Source organism: Telmatherina bonti (assembly GCF_933228915.1).
Source record: "Telmatherina bonti genome assembly, chromosome: 13".
Lineage (NCBI taxonomy): Eukaryota > Metazoa > Chordata > Actinopteri > Atheriniformes > Telmatherinidae > Telmatherina > Telmatherina bonti.
In genome coordinates, this window is record NC_136611.1 from 12547354 (window position 1) to 12572213 (window position 24860).

General features: G+C 36.7%; 1 protein-coding gene across 1 annotated transcript; it reads right to left on the reverse strand.

Moving 5' to 3' along the window:
* Positions 1-764: 764 nt before the first annotated feature.
* itga2.2 (integrin, alpha 2 (CD49B, alpha 2 subunit of VLA-2 receptor), tandem duplicate 2) lies at positions 765-24608 on the reverse strand. The gene is made up of 30 exons (XM_079250811.1): positions 24490-24608; positions 23333-23456; positions 20733-20842; positions 20381-20472; positions 19642-19756; positions 17838-17965; positions 17555-17703; positions 17251-17401; positions 16070-16235; positions 15754-15830; positions 15441-15579; positions 14092-14237; positions 13851-13994; positions 13533-13736; positions 13275-13405; positions 12949-13112; positions 11688-11839; positions 11460-11570; positions 10762-10847; positions 9650-9788; positions 8004-8087; positions 7836-7912; positions 7657-7740; positions 7461-7563; positions 7269-7379; positions 5875-5985; positions 5173-5286; positions 4942-5031; positions 3327-3443; positions 765-2922 (listed from the first exon to the last, which is right to left on the reverse strand). Exons 1-30 carry the CDS (start codon positions 24542-24544, stop codon positions 2839-2841), a joined length of 3558 nt encoding a protein of 1185 aa, XP_079106937.1. The 5' UTR covers positions 24545-24608; the 3' UTR covers positions 765-2838.
* Positions 24609-24860: the final 252 nt, after the last annotated feature.

A 24860-nucleotide genomic window follows, 5' to 3' on the forward strand; every position in this document is an offset into this window, starting at 1 on the left:
CTCTTTTAGAAGATTTCTTCAAGAAAGGGAGACCTTTCAGTGAAAAAAAAAAAAAAGTATATGTACTAGTAACAAATATTAACCTTACAAATGGGTGTGCTTTAAGATTTACTCAGCGTAAGAAGACTTACAGTGTGAGTACATAAACACATAACTGGTTGCCACACTGGATTTCCTTTATTGTATGGCCTTAAAAATATACATATTGAAGACTTTTGAGTGTTTTTTTTTTTTCTTCTTCTTTTATTCTTATGCCCCCTTTGCTTTCAGGCCAAAAGATGTCCCAGCACTTGACATCAAGTTATATTAAAAATCATTCAGTGTCGGCTGTGAGTGACTTATGAGATGAGCGTCTTTGAAGTGATGAAGTTTCCAAAACACTTTCTGATATGCATGTACGCCCTGTATCGACTTTAAAGTGTTGGCTGTTGTCCTGAGGCCATAAATGGCATTTAAGCAATGGGACAGCCAGAGCTCCATGTCTCAGGATCTGAGCAAAGTTTGGTTCAAATAAACCTTTCAAGCAACTTATTTGTAAGCAAATTCACTGAGAAAGACTATAAACCATTGACATGTTGCACACACATACACACACACACACACACACACACACACACACACACACACACACACACACACTCCTCATGCGAGCATGAAAGACATTTATTATTAAACCAATACAGAGTTTTTACATCTTAAAAGGACAAATGTTTAAGGCTGCAAAGCTTTGTGGTTGTATCCAACATTTCCAAAATACACTGAAATCATATGTGGCAAAGACAACCAAGTTTTTATCCTCAGAGGACATATTAGATAAGTTATGAGTAAATTCTTATGAATAAAACCTCTTAAACGTATGTGTAAAAAGCCTTAGAAGTGCAAACAAAGATGTAGGCAATGTTTCAGGAAGTGCAAACAAAGGCCAACTGTTAAATAATCTGCTATGACATCATTTCTGATTTACATGCAAGTTTCAGCTATTTGTAAGTAATCATCCCAGTGTGGTGTGGATCAGTTGTTTGGCTGCACCTGCCAATCATCTGAAGGAAACCCCAGAGGGATGATCTTACAAACATGTACAAAACTTTAGCAGTATTTCATTTCATCCACCATTTCCACATCGCTCCCTCTACACCTATACATAGAATCCAAAAGCTGTTTCACAACACTGCAGAACATGAGTAATTGTGAAACAGAGCAGTTCAACCATTTATCAGATCCTATGTACAAGCAAGACTTGAACCCAGGCTCCCAGAAAATATGCTACTTATTAGAGACAAATAGGATATTCTATTTCAGCAGGGCCAGAGAAATGAATATTAAAGACTGCTGGGTGCTGGTGTTGGCTCGCTGCGAAGGAAAAGAGTCCGAAGCGCATTCCAAAACAGTCCAGCGACAGAAAAACCCAACAGTGGGAGAGCACAACAGTCAAAAATGTGTGATAAAATTAATTGAGTTTGATGGAAAATCTCAACTGGATTGAAATTTATAAAGAAGCAACACAAATGCAGTTCTGAGGAGGGTTGGGAAGGTGTTCAAAAAAGAAAAACGGAGAGGAAACAAATTACACATGACAACTTAAGATAAGAAATATACAGTCTAAAAACAATGCTAAATTATGATGGTCAGGTCATAACATCATTACAGCCCTTATCAGAAGAGTTTAGGAAAAAGGGTCATCTGTCTCATGCTGCCATCTTGTGGTAAAGCTTAGTCATTAGATTGGTTTTTTTTGTCCTCGCAGCATTGTCCCTGTCCTCAACATACATAAATCTGGGGGAATCATAAACACATGTACACAGAAAACATATGAAGCAATCACCACAACAGTCACATGATCCCAGAGGGATTTCAAGCCTTTGCTCTGCAACGAACCATGTGCTTAAATATCCAACATGGTGGATTTCACTCATCTAAAGTTTGTGCTTTTGCAAAGTTAGCAATAAATTTATGAATAAATTCAGATATTTGATCTGGAACTGTTTTAATAAAAGTAATGTTAATGTTATTATTGTGTTTGGGCTATTTAATTCCAGTTTGTTTGGGGTTTTTTTTTTTTTTGTTTTTTTGGTTTTTTTTTGCAGTAAAATAGTCAAACCAAATAAATGAGACTGTAACTCCTAATCATGTTACTGAAGAGTTGTGCTGCTACCAAATGTGTTAATGTAAAACTATATATAGAAAAATCAACAACACAAATTAAAATCTTCACTGAGTCATTTTACACAAAAAGTACAAAACATCTTGATTTGATAGAAAATACAGTACAAACACTATAAAAGGACTTTTTTTTCTTTTTACATAGTTGATGCTATTTCTTATTTGCACATTTGCTGATATTAAAACTCTTAATTTCAATGAAGCCCTGAGAGTTTCAGAGGTGGATCCCAAAGTATTTACTACTAATAAGTGCCAACCTGCAATATGAGTGCTGCAAAACAATGAATTTTAGGACACATGAGCTCTATTTTAATAATTCATTTAATGATAATTAAATGATTAAAGATTGATATCTAATTAAATTACTTTATGATTAATGTCTGCTGTCCGTAATTTGCTGAAATAAATGTAAACTCATAACTTAAATGTTTTTACAATAAAATACTCCCCAAAAAAGCGAAAATGATCCTCTATAAACAGAGAGAAGTTTGCATCCCAGTTCTCAACAAACTGGGTAGCTTCCATTCCATTAAAGTGCCCCGTTTCCAGTGATTGTCCTGTGGCCTATTTGCACTTGAAATATACTGGCTTTTATAAAAATCAGAAAGAAGGCTGCAAGTTTTCTCCTCATGAAATGAACTGAAAATGTACGAAATGAAAAGCTGCTTGTTTAATTAGTTATTCATCCATGTTTGCTTGGCTCTCTCCGTCCTCCTCAGGCCCCTTCCCAAGCTGCTGATATTTCCGCTTGAAAAATCCAAACTGCAAAGTAAACAGATTGAGATATATACCATTCATTCATTCATTCATTCATTTTCTGAACCGCAGAGATATATATCACAAGTTTATTAAAGACAACAGAGAAAATTAATTAAAGATTTTCAATTATTTCAGTTCTATAATATAACTATTTATTACATAATGTAGTAACACTGGTCTAATCTTTGTTTGCGTCACAAAATACATTGAATGTAATAAATATATAAAGTAAACATCCTGTTTCTGCTGAGTTGTTTTGATGAATCATAATGAACCGTTCAGGTTCTTTCTTCCTTATACAGTCATGAGCTCAACTTTGCTGATAATTACCTGTGTTGCTTAAGTCATTTATCACACACAATGTTCCTCTTTGATTATTTCAGTCAAGATTAGGAATAAAACTTTACCTTATACAGCAGTCCAACCACCAGAGCCAGCAGCAGCAGACCAGCGATGACACTTCCAACTATCACTCCTACTGGAACCTCGCCTACCTCTCCAGGTTTGCTCACTGTCACCACCACCTGGAAGGAAATAATTATTCATTCATTCATTCATTTTCTGAACCGCTTAATCCAATTCAGGGTCGCGGGGAAGCTGGAGCCTATCCCAGCTGGCTTTGGGCGACAGGCAGGGTACACCCTGGACAGCTCGCCAGTCCATCGCAGGGGAAATAATTAGAAAAATACATTATTTGATCTTTCCAACTAAGAAATGACAGATTGAGAGTAAATGGTATGTTAAACTTTTTTTTTTTTTTAAATTAAATATACTTAGACATTGCTGTACATTTATTTGTTTATACTTGCTGGTTATTTTATTTGGTTGCTTGTTTACAGAAACAGCTACTCAGACAAACACACAACACCACCTCAGGGTTTTTAGTCATGTAGGCATAGTCAGGATGACTTGCTGAAGTTTAAACCAAGCATCTAAATGAAGGAAATAAAGAGATTTAAGGGGAACAAAGACCTTGAAGCAGATGGGCTTTGGCAGCAGAAGACCACAACAAGTGCAACTCCTGTCACTCACTTCTAAAATGCACAGACGGTTCCCAGTGTATTTTACTTGAGAACCTCCTTTATAAAACTATCAAAAAATTGTGGAGCCCCTCACCTCTCCCCCCTGACCCAAGCTTTGCTTACATAAAACCAAATTAAGGTAACTTTCAACGAATTACTCTTTTGCTTTTTCGTTTTCACAGCAACAAATGACCTGCACTGAGGTTTTTCTCAGACACACTTTTATAATAGAATGCAGGAAAAATTGAGGTTACCAGCAGAGGCATCATTGATCTCCTCGAGTTCATGAAACCACACTGCACATACCCCTACTAAAGAGCTTTTTTTAATTTTATTTTTGACTAAGGGTTCATGTTTAAATTATTGTTGTGCATCAGTTTTTGTCGACTGTGAGTAAAACATCAAAATGTTAAAAACCTAAGCAAAGGCCCTTCAACTAGTGTCTGTGTGGAAATGGCCCTATTTTTAACAATAACACAGACCCTGTACAGTCAAACCCTCACAGAACCCTTGTGCTCTTCAGGTTTGGAGCCACTGTAAAGGAAGTGGTGAGGGATTGACCCCTTAGTACCAACTGAGAGTGGCTTAAACAGCAAAACACACCTGAATATTGTAGACAACGATATCCACAGACCTTGTACATACAATCATGTGTTGGCCGCTTCCTACATGCCATGAAGCTCAAGTAATTCCTAAGTAATTTCTTCAACATGACAATGAGTTCACTTTAATCCAATGGCTTCACTGTCACCTGATCTCAATCCAACAGAGGGATGAGATGGAGCAGGAGATTCTCATCATGGATGTGCAGCCGACAAATCTGCAGCAACTCAGTGATGCCATCATGTCAATATGGAGCAAAATCTATGAAGAATGCTTCCGCTGCCTTGTTCTGAAGGCAAAGTGGAGGCCATCCCAGTACAAACAAAGTGAACTTAGAGTGACCTGTAAGTCTTTTCCTTCATGTAAAGCATCAAATTAAAATATTTTGTGATCTTACAGGGAGCTTTTTGAGGCTGATTAGAAGCAGATCTGGGTTGGAGGTTTCCACATCCACACTGGAGGTCAGCTCGATGGACTGGTAGGTTGCCTAACAGAGCAAAATAATGCAAATGAGAGCGCTGAAAACATCCAGATGACTTTATCAATACGTAACAAGAAAATGAATGACTCTAAAAATAGACTAAGCAAGAATAGTTTTAAATTCCTCTAGTCTAGTGAATGGACTTACAGAAACAAACGTGCCACTCCAGATCCTTGTTTTAATCTTCACAAAGTAGTCGCTTTTAACTTCACTGTCTTTCAGGATGCACTTTATATATTCACATTTTGCACTCTTGCAGTCCTGTCAGTTGAAATCAGTGAAACATATATACAGCAATGTTAAAAGAAAATGTCGACATTTAAAGTAGGAGAGCTATGTGGCCTAGCTTGATCTCCATGGCAACATGATATGGTCTAACAAAAGTGTGCTTGTGAACATTAACAGAAAAAATTAATTCAGCTTATTTCAGCACCATCCAATGATGACATGATGAAGTAAAGTGTTTCTGAGATTTGACATAATTTGCCACTGATTCCTATTCAAAGACATGGTTTTGCTATTCTTTGCTTGATCTGAAGACGATCTCTTTCAAATTAGTGATTCAATTACACAAGACACAGCAAGGTATCCATTTTGCTAACTGCAATATTGATTTGTTGATAGATAAATGTGATGTTAAATAACAATAGAAAAAAATGTCAATTTTAGGTTTAGAATTCATGCAGATTTATTTCAGAATAATGGGATTTCAATAATATCCATTAAAAAAATACGCAGATTTCAACTTTTGCACAGTAGCCTGATGATACACCTAAAATATCACATCTTATAACATTTAGGAAATCCAAATGGAAACACTGAAAAGTATGTAAAGACTTAGTGACTGACCAGTTCTTTCAGACCTCTGAAGCTCTCCTTGGAGAAAGAAACTTTATTGCTCTGCATGCTGATCTTCAGAGGATCAACTAGCTTGTCGGCGTCACAGCTTACAGTCCCTCCCTGGAGGTGGACAACTCAGTCATGCATTATGTAGCTATTTACAGCACAAAGTCCAAAACAGGTTCCAAACGCTGACATTTATTTTTATATGAATAAAAATAAGATATAAGTTAATTGCACGATAAGAAAAAATTGCACGCTATAAGTTCGCCAGACACAGTCCTTTTCATTTGTCTTACTTTTCTGCTGCATTTGTTTTAAGACAATATTAGTTAAACAAGGCAATACAGCAAGCTTCCATCTGCACTTTAAGACCTTAACAAACAGGCTAGCTCCATTTTCCCAGCAGTCCACTGAGGTGTTAAACTGACATATTAAATACAAACAGGACAGTGCAACATGCTGTGCACTCAGACAGCGTGGTTGGTAAAGCCATGCTACCCTTTAATATTATTAAAAAGGGGAAATTTGGAAAAATGTTGCAAACATTTCACAGCCAGTATGAACTGCCCGGATGAACATACGTGTTACAACTTCACAATGACATAAAAATGACATTTTACCATTCCACCTTTGATCCAGTCCAAACACATCAACTTATATGAGCTTTAGCAAAGACCAGGGGTCACCAACTCCGGTCCTGAAGGGTTTATTGTTTTCCAGGTACAACACACCTGACCCAAACCAATGGCTCATTAACAGGCAGGTGCAGAAGATGACAACAAGTTCTTGGAGAACCTTTTCACTTGGATCAAATGTGTTGTACAAGGGAAACACTAAAACCTGCAGGATGGTAGCGCTCAAGGACTGGAGTTGGTGACCCCTGGCATAGGCTATGTAACTGTGTTACATCATGTTTAGAGACCATATGCTCCAGATAACCACATTGCCAAAACCCCAGGAGAAATCCTGATGTGTTTTAGCAGACTGGGGACTGGATGAGTCTAGTTTGCACATCAAGCTAAATGTTCTTTAAAAATTAAAGTAAGTTGATCTTTGACAGGGTGTACATTATTAAGGCATTACTGTTATTTTAGTTGAAAATGGTCTCAAAATAACAACAATAATCGCTTAGCGCAGTATTTTCGTCGATAGCAATAATTTCTGAGACAATTAATCGCATGGCAAATTTTGTTACTGTGACAGGCCTATATATTAAGCACTTTGATTATAAAAGTAAACAAGTGGTTGATTCCTTTCCTGTCAGCTCAGTCACAAACTGTGTAACATATACATATTTTGCACATACATGTAAAAAATTGATTAAGTTGTTTAAATATTTCATATACATACAGGTTTTTGGGGCTGAAACAGTTTTACAGAGTTTTTTTTGTAGCACTCACAGCTGTCGTTTCCACGCTTGTTACATAGAGGAGCTGATTTCCACCTTTACTCGTCATTGGCAGAGCAATACTCAGATACAGGAGGCTGACAGGAAAGTGACCTGTTGAAACCTTCACAAATAATTTGTTGCAATTTATTATGACTTAAAAAGGGATTACATTATACATTTTTAAAGGATTCATGAATTGCACCTTGACTGTAAAGTTAAACTCTGGGCCGATGTCATTTAGAGTTTTCACTGTTGTTACCACTGGAGTTGTTGTATTTTCCACATAAAAATTAATATTTGATTGTCTGTGGAACAAAAAGAAAATCAGAATTCAGACTTTGATGCATTTGTCATCTTGAAATGAAACTTGCATTGTGAGATGGGAACAGGAAACGTACCTGGATAAAACAATCCCAGTGTCGTACTGAAGAGGAATGGATATGTCCACACTGTTATCTGCAGGTTGTTGCTCTTTCCCGTCACTGCAAATTATAAAACATGATCAAAATGATCACAATCCAATCACTTTAATAAAGCTGAATAATCTAACAGATTTTTTCCTCATTATCCTTTGTACCTTTTCGCCTCAAATTTCACAACAGTTCGGCTTTCCAGCTGATTAAAATTATAGTCAAAGCTTATCACAAATTTTACCTGCAAAGTGGGAAAAAAAATGTGTTTCATTTCCTGTAATGACACAAATTAAGACACCAGTAATGCCAAAGAGCATGCCTTCCCCACATACCTCTTCGTCTTTTTTTAATGCTGGGGATCCCACTTGACAAGTGACAGTATCTTGTTGTGTGGAGGTGCATTTGACTCCTTCGGTCTGTAAACATATTGTATCGTTATACTAATACTAATACTAATACTAATACTAATACTAATACTAATACTAATACTAATAGGTTGGACTTTTAACACACTGGGAATACAATGCAGTTTCAATAAATACCTTTTAAAATTATATGCCCCAATACCAAAACATTGGGGTGCTGTGTAAAATGTACATAAAAAAGAAGAAAACAATAATCTATAATAAATATAATAAACCCACATGTTATTCTCATTAGAATATAAACAAGATTAAAGATAGTGAAGCAGATGTTTTACCATTTTTAGAGCACATTAGTTCATTTTGAATTTGATGGCAGTGATATATCTCATCAAGTTGAATCAGAGGAGTGTTTCCCACAGTGTTGCAAACACTCTTCTTTTAACAGCTGTAAAGTGAGCAAACCGGTCGAGGAGAGAAATTATATTCCATTCTTGTTTTTACGCAGGATTCTTGCTGCTCAACAATCCTGGGCCTTCGTTGCTGGATTTGTGTTTTGATGCACTGAATGTTTTTCATGAGTGAAAGTTCTGGACTGCAGGCAGACCAGTTCAGCAATTGGAGGCCATGCTGCTCTGTTGGATGTGAGGTATGGTTTAACATTGTTGAAATCTGCAAGGTCTTCTTAGAAGAAAACTGGAAGGTAAAATATATTGCTATAAAATCTTCACCCCCATAGATGTGTTATCTCCCATGCCTAAGGCATTAAAAGCGTCTTACCATCAGAGATGCAGGGTTTTGAACTCATAACTTATAACGAGCTGCATGGTCTTGTTTTAGGATCGCTGTATTGGCTCCCTGTGTGCCTCAAGATTGATTTTAAGTTTCTTTTAATGGTTTTTAAATGTCTTGTAGGTCTTGGAACTTCTTACCTTTCAGAATTGCTTTACCGTATGAACCTTTGCAGACCCTGAGATCCTCTGGCACTGACCTTTTTATTATTCCCACAGTTAGAACTTTAAATGCGTGAAGCACTTTGCGCCATGCTTTACATAAAAAGTGCTTTATAAATAATATGAGGTTTGATTTTATTTGAAAAGCACTGGCATCCAGACCTTTAATGGGACGAGACCAGACAGAGATTCCTCTTGATTCTCTGAAATTTTTTCTGATATTATACACCAGGAACGCTCAAGTCCAGTCCTTAAGACGACTGAATTCTCTCATGCACATTATTCAGCTCTGCTAAAGCCTGTTAACAAGCCATTTGTGTGATTTTTGTGTGTCATCTAAAAGTTGCAGGACAGTAAAGCATCAAAATGTTCAGTTTCACTGTTCCCAGCTGTTTGTGTTGATGGCTTTTCCAGCCTTTCGTCACCCCTGCTCCAACTTTTTTCAGATGTGTTGCTGCCATTCAAAATGAGCAAATATTTCCATGACATTGTCATATGTCCTAGTTTCAACATCTGATTTGATGTTTATATTCTTTTGTGGAAAAAAATATGGGATTATGAGATTTACAAATTATTTAATGCTGTCCTTATTTGCATTCAGAGAGGGTACATAATCTTTTCCACATCAGCCTCATGTTAACAAAAAATGCTGTTTTCACTCACAGGAAAGACTGAGGAGTAGTAGAGGTTGCTGTAGTACTTGGCTATGACCTGCGTGTTGTAAGAATTTTCCATTTTGTTCTTGACAATAACTTCAAACGTCAGGTCTTTTTTATTAGCGCTGACCAGAATGGGAGTTGAGCTGCAAGACAAGGACACAGAGCACTTTTTTTCCACACTTCTATGAATTGTCCACGTCATGGATTCTAAAAGCAAACTTTGCTCTTCATTTAGGAAAAAACGTGGGACCTTCGGAATAAACAACAATATCTAAGAAAAACAAAAAGAAACATGCAACACAAAAAAGAAGCTGCAAAACCACAAACACTTTAAAATACTACTGTACAGTCCTGGTAAAGGCTTTCTTCTCATCCTTTCATGTCAGTGAATACCAGTAAGTTCACGCAAGCCAAACTTTTTAAGTGTTTCTTCCAAGCTGCAAAGTCTGACGAAACCATTTTATGGGCTCCGAGTTGTGCAGTTATTGGCCGTTAAATCAGACTTGTAAAACAGAGAAAATAGAAAAATTCTGTAATGGTTGTCAAGAGTTACAATGGCAAAACATTAAACAGCCGATTGTCAGGGTTGGTGCTATCCTCACACATTCCCTACTGTCTGTTACACGTCTGAGCTGCAGGATGCCTTGATGTGACTTTATACTGTCTGTCTATCTACCTATGTTTTTTTTTTTTTTTTACTCTATTCAGAGTAGCAAAACAAGGAGCGGTTACCGGTACATATTATTAACACTCCGTTACTTTGTCAGAATTCAACAGGTCTGATTTGATGACACTGTTACGGAGAAACTACAAGGCCAATGAGAGAACCAGATATGAAAACACAGATATATAAACTCACTGTTTCCTGCATTTTAAAACACCTATTTACCATCATTTTAAAACATCCTCATGGTTAAAAGAAAAAACAAAACACAAAAACCAAAACAAAATAAAAAGCTTTGCCCAATATTAACGTCAACAAAAATGATCAAAGCTCTTTCAGTTTTTACTTCCAAATGATAAAACTGCAAGCGTGATTGAATGTTGCTACTTCTGTACATTTCATGCATTAGATGTCGAATTTGATGCCATTTGTGGAGGTCAGCTGATTCTTACCTGGACACCTTTGGGTTCGTATTCACACTTAGCACCAGATCATTTTCACACTCATCATCAGAGCCACAGTCTTTAGTGAAGGGGATCTGTAACAACAAGGGGACAGGAAATTCAACAGGGCTAATGCTTGAAAGAAAGAAAGAAAGAAAGAAAGAAAGAAAGAAAAGCATGCAAGAAAGAAAGCGGCAATGTGTTTACTACACTGGATGAACCAGAACGTGCATGACAAAATTATACAACCCTATAATTATCACAAAAGCAAATAATGTCCTCAAAAATCACAGTACAGTCATTGTTGTTTGTACTTTATATGACTTTTTTTTCATATTTCATTTATACATCGCAGTTATAGTTACTTATTTAAGCTTTTTTCACTCTTCTTCACTGCTTGTTCTTTGCTTATTTTTTACTGTAAGAACAAGGAGAACAACTTGCCACCAGAGTCAAATTCCTTGTTTGTTTGCACGAACATGGCGAATAAATTGATTCTGATTCTGATTGTAAAGTCTTCACTCCCCTCAGTTATTCCCCTAATCATATAATATAATATAATATAATATAATATAATATAATATAATATAATATAATATAATATAATATAATATAATATAATATAATATAATATAATATAATATAATATAATATAATATAATATAATATAATGATTCAGAGGCACATATAATGTGTATGTTACTTACAAAGAATTCAAAGGCACTTGGAGAAAACATGTCGAGAACAGGGTTCCCCTCCTCCTTTTCCTGCTTAATTTCTACCTTCAGACTGAGGGAATTGACAAAGTCTGGAGTTTCCTGTTAAATGTGTTAATAAAACAGGAAATCCAATCAGAAACACTCAAGAACTTTTGGCTTTAAACCAATTTGGAGTCGTCTAGTACAATCATGACCATGTCAATTTTCAACTCTTACCTGAACATAAACCTCGTAGTCTTGACAAAGATTTGTGGAGGAAATTTTTGCTTTTTCTTTTAGGAAGCGTTCATTGTTTGTTGTAAACAGTCCTCTTGATGCCACTCTTGAATCCTGCAAGTCAGCGTCTAGAGTCAAAGTGTAGGAAACCTCTGAAAGAAATGAGGAAAATCAGAGGTTAATAATTCTTTTAATCATTTATGTTTAAAAAAAAGGTATAAAAAAGTATAAAATTAAATATTCATTTCTATTTTTTTTATTTTAACATGATATAATAAAAAAGAGTTAAATAGGTAAGTTGCTGTGAATCGATGCTATCTACCAAATACAGCAACAGACGTCATTTTTGTGACCAAAGTTTTGTGAACTTGAGATGGTTTTATTTCTAATTTAGATTTTTCTGAAAAATATGTCAAATTTTCAAAGATTCAGTCAAAGTCTCCACCTTCATTAGAATTTTCTGATTATGTAACATTTGTGGTTTCTAACTTTCAGGGTTGTTGGTATCAGAATGAATAAAAAATGAATCATAATTTGTACAAATATCAGTAAAATATTCCCACACAGCTGGCTATAACACAGTCCCAAAGCATGCCTGATGCAGGTTTCAGTGTTTTTCATAGAATGTTTTACCTTATTTCCAGCAAATGTAAATTTTGCTAATTGCATTCAAAAATTGCATTATTTTAACTTTTTAAAGATTTTTTTTTGTATGTTTTACCAGTTGTATCAGGCTTGTTTAGGTGATAATATTAACACTTCTGAGGGTGCAGGAACTGATTTTGTTTCCACTTGTGAAACCTCAGCAAAAGTTTAGTGGGAAGAAAAGATCACTGTAGGGGGCTCTTGTTCTTTTTTTTTTTTTCTAACCTACAACTACATAAGGAGAAATCCAAAAAATCGGACCATCTACCTGTTTAATTATTCACATCACTAAAAATTTTAGTTAAAGGTGTTTAAACCTTTGCAAGTTGCTGTAACTAAATGGTACAAGTAACAGCAGAAGTCAAACCCAGTTGTGAAGACTGGACGTAATGGAATCCATTTACATGGCTGTGATTCTCAAGGAAACTAAATATTTCCATTAAATCATAGTTATTTATGATAATGTCCTATTAAAAAACTTTAAATACATAATTTCACCCATCTGTTATAGTTGAATCAGCTGTTGTCATCAAGGCTAGTTTATACATTACACATCCCCCTCCATTCTTCCACAACAATCTAAATATTCTCAATAAACATAAACAAACAGAATTACCAATGGGTCCAACAGGATTCTTGGGTCTGAATGAAGCACTGAAACACAGTTTGGTGCTGAAACATGAAAGCTTGCGGCCATTAATGTTGCAGAGTTTGTTGAAAAGCTGGATTTTGTCAGGACTGAAGGATGCTGTAGCTGCAACAGTTGCCACGCCTCTGGACCTGAACACAAGTTCAAACTCTAATTATAGGCAAGCTTGCAAATTCTAAAATACCAGGTTCACTGTTGGAGCTTTTAGCTCCATTTTAATCTATTTGTTGATAATTCTCTGTGATTAATTAATCCAATTTTTTGTTTCTGCTCAAAGTGCTGCGTAAACTTACCAAAGCTGCACCACTTGACCATAAGCACCAATGGAGATGTCAGGGAGGGTATCATTGTTCAGATCTCCGTAGCCATCTAGAGACCTTCCAAAGTACTGAAGTGTTGGATCCAGTTTGGAGCCAGGGATTCTCTGAAAAGATAAATATTACCATCAGGTTTACAACAGCATTCATGGTGTTAAATGAGTTTAGAATTTGATGTATTTACTGGTTATTTGTAAAACATAAGCAAACCACTGTCACTGTCTCCGGCAATACCTGCGAGAATTGTTTGTTCAGTGTCTTCTTTTGCCCATTGTAGATGTAAATAACACCTTTCCCTTTGTCTTCTAGTGGAGCTCCAACCACAACGTCACTGAAACCATCAAGATCAAGGTCAGGAATGGCAGAGATAGCCATTCCAAAGCGAGCATTCTCAGTTGGCGGGGGACCGCGGAGGAATCCCTGCTCGTTCAGTATACCCTTCGCATGGGGAAACAGGAAGGTGTGAGATTGATGGAGCGAAATTCCTTTTTATGTAGGGGAAGTTTGAATGAATCTTAATGCTCATAAAAGAGAGATTTTGCTATTTGTTACCTTGGTGACGGAGAAGACGTAAACTCTGCCTTCCTCTTTCTTCAGCTCGCTCATGTACATGGGAGCCCCAACCAGCAGCAGGTCTGTCACCTCGTCTTTGTCAACATCCAGGGAGCACAGGACACTTCCAAAATATGACCCAATCTATGGCAACAATTTCTAACTGTTATGTATTTTCATCAGACTTGCCATGTTTTGGCTCAGGTGTAAATGTGAACGGTCCATCCTGTCATACCAGTACCTGTTTTCCTCTTTCCCAATTAAGGACGGCAGCTTCCTTCTTGTTGTTGATGGTGTAAACAATAACTTGCCCAGAGTGATTTGAGCGAGGTGCACCGGCCACAAAGTATTCTCTAGAGCCGTCGATCAGTGTGGTGACAGAGTAACCTGCAGAAACACATTTATTGGCTCCTGGACTGCAGTGGAATATGGAACAACTAAACACATATACTTGTAAAAAAAAAAAAAAAAAGGGTTAAAAACCACCGTTAAAATGTTTCTTCTTCAGGAGTTTTAAGGTATGCAGTTTGCTCTTTGCAATGTTTTAGAAGTAATGCTGTTTTTAGTCCATATTAAATTAATGTGAAAGGAATAAATAATAAAATAGAGCTAAAGGCTCTACACTAAAGAGAGATATTGTGTTTGCTTTGGCTGATAGATTGAGGTTGCAGTACTGACAACAGGTACTGACACATTTTGAATGGTATGCAAATAATATAAACATTCATAACCACAAACCATATCCAAAAATTGTAAACATGTTTTATAAATATAAATGATTTATGATTTAAACTGATATAAATGCAGCTCAGCAAAAAGTACTGATATATTTAAAGAGACCTTCCATGATGACATTTTCTCAGAAATGAACTCAGAAGTGGCGAAAACACAGAGGAGGTATCTGGAAAACTAAGGACGTTCATAAAGCGCCATATGCTAAATTGATGCCGCTTTCTGAAACATAATTGTCTCCTGTAGCGACCACCTCCATGTTCACTGTCCAGTTCTGCCTGGTTTGTTTTTACACCATTTGAGATTTCATCTTAAGAAGATTAAGAATCCTGGATTTTTGGTTGGTTAGTGGCTACTAATGCCTTTTTCTATTTCCCCACATTTGGATCCTTCTTAACATTAGTATGACACAAGTGGTATCCAAGACTGCATGTCTCCTTCAAAGTAAAAAAACCAAACAAAAAAACACAGTCCTGCATCTACATCAGGAATCAGTTATTTGTACTGAGCCATGCTCCACCTTTGGCAGCATTTCTCATGCAGATATTAACCCTTTGAATGATCCTGCTAAGAGCCTGTGGCAACTACATAAACTGTTTAAAAGGAAGTGTTAATTACTTTTCTTTATTTTTATACGTATCGCGTGTATGGGTTGAAATTTTAAAATGGGTTTTATTGAACCTTCTGTGTTTATACACAGTTGCATAAAACAAGCTGTGTACCTCCTATATAGCTACTAAATTATTGCTAAAATAGCAGAATTTACAGCTGCATGAGAATTTGAGACAAGCAAATCTGATCTAGACAAGCATCCAACATTACGCAGATTGAAATTAAGATGACCCGGTATAAGCTTACCCAGTAATGAGCTGTGATTTCTGTCTTGCAGTATTCTCTCAAAGGCTGAGAAAGGGAGAATGTTTACTTTCAACCCAGTTTGATGGACGACAGTCCCACTCCAAGCGTAGGCTCCCACAGCACCGAGCATCATCGTGTCCTTAAGCAGCAAAAAGCCAGAAGATCGTGGTGTAAAAAGAGGGTTATTTTTCAAGGCATAATGACATTTATTCTAGTTTAAGATTGCAGAAATCTCAAAATGATACTGTGAATAGGATGCTAAATATGTTTAGTGCATATGCATCCGTTTTCTGATGTTGCATCTTTGGTGTACCTGCTGGCTGGAGTAGTGAGCGCTGAATCCAACCTGGGACATCTCCATCTTGAAACTATCCGCGCTTTTCCCAGTTCCTTGGAGGAACGGAGCATTGTTTACGCATCACAACCAAAAAAAAAAAAATTTTTTTAAAAAAGGGGGGAGAAATTGAGAATCACAATTAGTGCATGAAACAAACTAACATCTTTCCTTTTTCACTTTCACTGGGATAGATCAGCATGACAGGTATATTACAATCAGAAGATTTGGCATTAGGTTAAGTCTAGTGCATGTACACCAACAGGACAAAAAAAAAAGCAAAAATAATAAGCACCCTCTATGTTGAAGATGCGGTTCCCCAGAGTTCCAGCTATGGTGGAAAGGGCTGCCTCCTCTGACACGTTAAAGAAATACTTCTCTGTGGGTAAACTTGCGATGGATTTGATTTCTTGTATAAGATTTCTTGTATCTATATTATTTCTGATGTAGTATCCCAGGACCTGTGAAAACATGGAAAAAGAAACAATGACAAGGTTAGGATGTCACACAAACGTAGTTTAGGTATGAAGTTTCGAAACACTTGCTGCCGTGTAAAACAGTAATGAAACATACAACTTGTAAAATTTTATCCTAAACGTGGTTGAAAATTATATAAACATATCAAGTATAGAAAATGTGAAATGCTAATGTTTTTAAAAGGGTGGGGGTGGGGGGAGATAAAAAGTAGATGCATGATCTCATTCTATAGTTCTACTTTGAATAAACAAGTGTTTATTCTCAAAGTGATGCTCGACTTAAACAACAAAAAATGGATGTGAGAATCTTTTTATTACATAGCACTTAAAAGATGTAAAGAATATCACACAAACACACACACACACAATAACAAAAAAAGACAGCTAAATGTTCATTTTCTTCAGATCATCAGGTAAACAACAGAAAAACACTGTTGTTTTGCACACACTAAAAATGTATTTCATCATCATTAACAGTTATTTGGGTTAAATAGTAAAACATGATGTGAATGCAGCTATGAAAGAAGGTTAAAAGCATAAGAATTTAAAGATGCTGTGATTGGAACACCCTTCGGAGAATCTCATTAAAAATTAATTAAACTCCACTAAATGAAGAATGAATTCATACTAATTGGATCATGATCCTTTGTTATTGCTATGTTATTGTGTCCTGTATTTAAGCTGTTTACTTCTTTTTGATTTTGCCAAGTTGCTTAGGTTTGTGTACACAGCTAGCTTTCCCCAAGGTGGTGTTGTTCTCTGCCTCAGTGCGTCCTGGAGCTTTATAGAGAGCAGCATCTTTTGTATCTCATAAGCAGGAAATAAAGTGGTTTTTTAAAGTGGTATTTTAACCAACACTGGGGCACGGTCAGTTTCTCACTTCCCTATTCTCAGGAGAAAATAACAGAAACAATGAGCTATCAGAGACTAAAGCTGATGCATGACCTTATTACAGGTTTTTAAAATGCTGGAGAACTCAAAGAAGTACATGAACACATACCGCAATACCAAAGCGTGTGATGCCTTGCCTCTCACAGTCTGAGATGACCGTCTCTCTGAAAGCCTCATCGTGCGACTCGCCATCAGTGACAACCACCATCACCTTGGCAACACCAGGTCGGCCGCCATTGTTTATATGGAAACCCCACTGACTGAGATGCACAAGAAGATTTTCTTTTTATCATAAATTAACAGGATGCAAATAAAGAAACATTTGTTTGTAAAAGGTTTCAGTTACACAAGTTTAGAGAAAAAACAAATGTTCGAACAAAACGCCTGTTATAAGTATGAGTGCAAACACCAACCTGGCATATTGGATGGCATGAAAGGTATTGGTAGCAACACCAGACATCTGTTGGATTGCAGATGCCGCCGCAATCACCTCCTCTTTAGTTGTATAATCGTTCATTCTGAATTCGAACTTGGGATAAACTGCATACTGAATTACACTGACCTGGCAGGATATGCAGAGAAAATGAGGTGTGTCAAATTACAGAGTGCTACAACATTTCCCATAAAAGAAACAGTGAATATATTTGCTTTCTCAGCTTAAATTTCCAGCTTTGGTCAATATAGTGAAAGTCTCACCTGTGTGTTCTGGGGTCCGATGTCTAGTGAGGGAATCAATTTCAGCAGGAAGTCTATCATTGGTTTCCATGGATAGATACTATTTGATCCATCCAAAACAATCACAATATCCATTGGTCTTCCACATGCTAAGAGAATTAGAAGATAAAGCATAAATTTGGCCAAGACTCAAACTGTGTTCATCCAATTTAATCCCCTCCAGCTTGCCCCCCTGTGACTGCTTGCATTTCATCACATTTACCTGACATGGGTAATACTCCACACTAAAAAGCCCTCAGCTTCTTGTAAACACAAAATGTTTACACAAAACGTAAAATAATCTGCAGCAGAGATCTTAGAGATGAGAGCCGCTTTAAATAGCAAGAACTTGATGATCACTATGAACTTATGAACACCAATTTCAAGGGTGGAGTGAAATAGTCCAAGGTGGGAAACATTTTACAAGCATGCAGGCTCACAACAGTGGCTGATCTAATAAATTATCAGCTGGGGAAAAAAAAACTCTTTCTCCATCTGGTTTACTGAGAACTGAATTTAAGTAGACCACAGAGCATTTGTTGAAGGGCTGTGAGTGGTTAAGCAAAAACAAGAAGGAACAAAACAATATGTTGTAGAATAAGCATGTAATGACAGTTGCTAGTTACTTTATAATAAACCAGAATGCAGCACGGTCTGTGTAGCTGCACATGCAGGGCTGATAATAAGTTATGTAGTTTCCTTGCATGCAGAATTTGACTGTTTCTTCTCAACTGCAGGTGACTCAGAAATGCAGAGGAATTTATGTGTGTGAACATCCCTGGAATCCCCCAAATGTCCTTAATGACCAGGAAAATTGATTGCTGTGTGTGACTGCAGGCTGAAAAGTTTATTTGACCTATAAGATCTAAACACATCTTAATAGCAGAAAAATATTTTTTTTAAAAATAAATAAATAAATAAATGTGTTAAAAGTCCTGAAGTCAAAGAGAAATACCTAAGAAGGTGATAGAAAATGATAGTGCTATAAGGTCCTGTGGAACCTCCAGGTCCATACTGACAAACTGGTGATGGCCAACCAACAGGATATTGTGGTGTTTTGTAAACTACAGAAGGAAGCAGTAGTAGTGTGTGTGGTTGTTCCAAGTAGTTAACATCGGCATCGAGAGGAAACAACACCGGCGGCTTGAATATCACAAAGAGCTGAAAGTGATTGTTTCTATCTGTTAACGCGTCTGGATTCTTGAGACAGTTACAAGCGCACGGTGCGATTAAAATCAAAACCCCACAAAAATCCAGAGCAGTAAAGCGCACTATGTGAACAAGTGACGATGGCAGCTCTCATTCAGGGACTGTTTATTTCTCTCATTTGCTGAAGCGCTTTCATAACTTTCATATGCAGATGCATCTTTTAATCACCTGTTAAGTACAATTATTGAAAGAGTCCCTTTTCTTTTCTGAACAGCTTTATGGGGGACCTGAATGGTGGCTCTGTGAAATAGTCAAAAGCAGGAACTGAGAGTCATAAACTAAGCTTTCCAGAAATTTAATCAAAACAAATTATCATTAACAAAGACATGGGAATGAGTTTACTTTGATTATTTCTTGAAGTGAAAACGGTAACTGGTCATAAGATTTAACAATCAAAGGTAACAGAAAAAATTAAGAGAGCAGACAGAATGTCATGGCAATGGATTCAACATATAGACATATCCTGTTTGGAAAGGCACTAATCAGTTAATAGTATATATATATATATATATATATATATATATATATATATATATATATATCTTTATAAAAAAAAAACCACATAAAATGTACTTACTCTGGACAGCAGGAGAGAAGGCAGCTTGAGGTTTAAAGAGGGGGTCTAATGTTGCACATATTCCTGGGTAGAAGTTTTGATCACCACACCGCTGTCCCCATAGAGGACCACACATCTGTATTGGGTATAGAGGTAATAAACTTAATGGATGATCAGCATTTTCATTGCCACTAAAACACCCACAAAGGTGAGATCACAATATTAACCATTCTTGAAACATTTCTCTATCTGGGGAAACCAAGATGGCATAGGTCTTGTGAACTTTTCATAATGCACAGCTTATCGCATTTCATACTCTTTTGAGACGATTGATGTTTAAATTTATATGTCGTCTTGATGGATCTTGTAATGGGATTATAAGAATGTTCACCCAGCCTTCTTTCAGTACCATGAGATATCAGTCTGCTATGTGGAAGCCCTGGTACACATGTCTCTTTTCAATATGTTTGTATGTCTGAACTTTTTTTTTCATGGACCTAGAGTCTGAATAAAGATAAAGTTCATCATTTATCAAAAACCATCTTTGTTTTTCTTGCCATAAGAAAATTTAACAATAAATGAAGGCTATGCTGAGTATGAAAGAACTAAAGTAATACAAGTCTGCACTCTAGTAGTAGCACTAACAGTAAAAAGTGAGTGTTTGGGCCAAGATCCTTCCTCATACTATGCTGAGTATGCATCGTATGATGAACATGCATGGAAGAAAGCATGCTATAGCCATAGCATGCAGACAACATACCATCAAACCGGTGTTTGGAGTCATCCGGGTTAGCGTAAGGCCCAGGGACATGTTAACACTGACATCATTAACATTTGGAATACTAACAGAATCTGTAAATAAAGAAGAAAGGACAACAAAGTTCAAATTTTAATTATTACACCTGGCATTTAAACAAATCAATCAAAATTTCAGTTCATGGATAAACTATATGCATCTTTTAAAAATGTTAATTACTCATTATCATATGTCAAAGTCAAAAGGCTCCCTACAACTTTAAAGAAGATTACTTTCTGTTTCATTTGGTAATTTTGAAGACAATGAAGCATGTTTGTTGATGTGGACAGTGAAACAACAAAATAATAAACTTTGCCTTGAAGACTGAGCTTATCACAGCTGTTTCTGGATCCTGAGATTGGACACTTGTAAATGTCCCCCTTCCTGTTTCCACTGAATCCACTCCAAGGAGCACCGACAAGGAGCCTGCCAAAGAAGCAATAACATTCATTTCTCTGTCTGAGAAATATGCACCGCTGCGTTTATTGGCATCGTCTTATCTGGCAATGGAAGCGGTTGGAATAGCATGCACAAGACTACTTTCTACTACAGAAAGCACATAAAAAAAGGAAACATTTTATTTTGTGCTTGAATAAATAAATCAAACTGTACATAAATATCCGTCTGTGAGTTTAAAACCTTGCAATTTTGTGCTACTGTTGTGGTGAAGTGCCAACATGTCATTTGTTTTTTATCTCTTAACAGTCTAAGGTACAGGAATGACATTGTACAGGTTCACACAGAGAATATCCCCTCCAGCCACTTTATCTGCACACTATTGCAACACACAGATGCATCATACTGTAATTGAAGTAATATCTTGTGGTTCTGACTTTTTACAATATACACATCACTTTTGATGTTGTGTAATGTGGGAAACTACAATCAGATACTGTACCTACTCTAGGGACACTCCTTCAGACAGTGAGTTATCCTGTGACTGCTCAGTGAGTGCAGAGAAATCCAGACATGACTGAACTTTGTTAATGTTCATGTCAAGGCTTAAAATTACAGTTGCAACATCCCCACTTTTAAGATGGCAGGAATGTTATATGCATCATAAATAAAGCGTCGTGGCTGCCGGTCAGAAGGCGTTATTGAATTAAAATATTCATTTTTATAAGTTTATCATAAAAAAAAAAAAATTTGAATATTTTATATTTTGGAGGGAAGAAAGGGGTTGGGGTGCTTTAAATATCTTTATGTGTTTTGGATACATCCTTGTACCCAACAGATGTTTGATGACAATGTCAAAACTACTGGTCAATGTGAGAGGCAGGCTGTGTGTTCATGCCCAGCATCTTTAAAGCATTATTCAATTTAAAAAAAAAAAAAAAAAAAAGAAAAAAAAAAGATAATAATAAATAATAATTCATTCATTCATTTTCCTAACCGCTTAGTCCATTTCAGGATTGTGGGGGAGCTGGAGCCTATCCCAGCAGTCTTAGGGCGAAAGGCAGCGTACACCCTGGACAGCTAGCCAGTCCATCGCAGATAAATAATAATAATGATGATAATAATAATAATAATAATAATAATAATAATAATAATAATAATAATAATAATAATAATAATAACAATAATAATAATAATAATAATAATAATAATAATAATCATCATCATCATCATAATGTGAGTCTTGTTAAATAATTCTGTGACCACAGCTATTTCCTAAGCTTAATTTCATATAACTCCACTTCTCAGTCTCATTATTTGTCTGTCTTTGGAGGTTAGTTATCTGAAGGGTGCATTCTTTAAGAGTTAACAGATAAACCTCTACGTTATCATTTAATCTGGTCATATCAGCACTGGATTATATGCAGAACAGCTTTGTATAAAATATTCAGTTTTAACATGTTATGTCTACATTGCTAACGGGGACCCAGCATAAATTAAGAAACAATTATGAAAAATGTATGTTTGAGCTTGGGGGATTTTCTCATTCATGAATCCTCAATTGCAGCAAAATTCAAAGATAATGATCTATAGCAAAAGAAACTAAATGAGAAATCTTGTTCTTTATCATGCGTGTTGTGTTTGAGCTTGCAGTGACAAGCCAAGTGAAACTCTGGTTGGTAGATCATGCAACATATCCTGGTTCTATTAAGGCAGCAAATGCAGCGCAAAGACTTGTACCAAAACTTTCTCCTAGAAAAGCTGAGCCATTACATGCTTTGGTCCACAGTACTGAGTTTCAACAATGGCTTTTACCAGCTTGCTACAAGCTTTACAGAAAAATGCCAGATCTTCATTTTGATCTTAGTTCCCTAACTGGACTGTGCATGACTGCAACACAAGAGCATCAACAATAACAGTTCACCATCAGCCAGACACAAACATCTGCTAAAAATAGCTGAATTAATACTGAGGTATCACTTGCAAGAAAACATGTTTCCAGGAGCATGTTTCACCACAGTAACACAGTAACACGGTGTAGGCAGATAAAACTGACATACAGAATGACAACCACAGCAGCCACATTGCCAGTGCTGCTAAACAACGGGTGGGAGGAAAATATTAAAACGATTGATGCATTGCATGAAAATAGCTAAACTTTCAAGTGCATGAAACAAGTTAAACTTATAGCTGAGCCATCTTTTGGTGTGGAGAATGGACTGAAACCAGTCATGCATAAGACAGTCCTGTTACTGAAACATAAGCTCTGCGTTTAGAGGTTTGTTTACGTGACACTGTCATTTGAATTTTTTTTTTTTTTTTTTTTAATTAATGTTTTGTTTGTTTGGTTTTTTTTTTCAAAAACAAAATGTATAAATCACTGAAGTCTTTAATCTTGCCTTTAGACTCTTTAGAGGGACCTTGGTGAAGCCAGATATTACGTATGAATAAAGTACTGGTGGAGAAAACCAAACTCCTCCCTATTAAACAAAACCCATATGTGATGACTTAAGCGCCTACCATTTTCCCTGATGATTTGTCACTTGCTGGACAATGTGGCCAAACTCCTCGGTTTTGGGGCCACTGAAAATCTTTGCCCCAGCTGTGCCAACATTGAAAGTCTGTGACAGGAACATTCTGTCAGCTGGTGGAAGAGAAAGAAGATGTTGCATGACAAACATAATCTCAGTTAATTACAAAAAAAAGCACTCTATCAGCATAGGTATGGCGTTAGAAAAGTCATAAACAATAAAAATAATTAATGAAACACTCCTGTGTGTTTGTGTGTGTGATCTATTTGTTAAGTGTTTGTTTTAAAAAGAAACTCCATTTGTGACAGAAGTCTAATACAGATGTTGCAGGCAAGCAGCTCAGTCAGACACCTAAACTTCCCCCTTTGGGTCATGTGTTGCTGAATCATCCACACAATCAGAAAAGAAATCAGATAAGCTTTACACACTGGGGTGGGATGGGTGCTGGGGTTGCTTCACAAAACATCAAGATCTTACACCTGATGCAACTTGGCAAGATAAAACAACATCGTAACGTCCCTCGACCTTTTCAGGTGAGAGAACATCCTGAGCTAGCAGAGCCACAAGTCCAAACAGGCTGAGCACAACCATCAGCCTGCAATCCCTTCAATCAGCAGAGACAGGAATGTGGATTCATGATGAACTCAGGGGACCTTGTCTCGTGCCACGCCTGTTTACCTGCAGCACATTTACCTCTCTCTCCCTTCGCATCACTTTTTTTTGTGTATTCCAACACTGTTTCCTTTATAAAGCGATTAAAAACTACCTAAAAGGTGCATCTTTTCTCCATTGAAATCAAATAGTTTAACTGCACAGTGACTGCAGCTCGTGATCGCATCAAAAGCTGGTGGAAAAAGTGCGGAAAAAAAACCTAAGAAATATGCACCCCTGAGCAAATTCTTTTAGTGCATTCAGGCTGTGAGTTAATGTGATAATCCTCAGATTGGATGAAAGATATAAAACCGTTACCTAACTGCATTTCAAGCTGGAACTGGAGACTAATCCAGTTTTCAGAGTCAGACCTTATAAAAAAAAACTGTTTACGCGGAGTTCAGTCCACTGATATTCCGACAGGCTTTAAAGAAGGACTCCGTGTTGTCTCAAAATGAAAAGTTTAACATCCAGAAATAAAACTGTTGTACTTACCGATCACTATTATAGCGAAAAATATACTCCCCGACGTTATGTGGTCCATCCTCATCTTTATTCCACTTGTTTGATGTGATTAAATGAAGCCTCTGCCACTTGTCAAAAGTGGGGGCTCTGCTACGGCGAGTCAGAGGTGACGCGCCGGATGGATTTCCCTATAAGGACACGAGCTACTCCTTTTTACCTGCTGATAAACAAAGTCCGACCCAAGTATCATCCACATCATCCAATCAATGGCTGAATTTCAGGATGAATAAATAGATAAAGAAGGAAAGAAAGAAGAAAAAGATAGAAAAACAAATTTGTCTGAGTAGACTTAAGTAAGAACATTTCAGGCTGATCCTGCAGTAAAGTCTTTGGATTTTAAA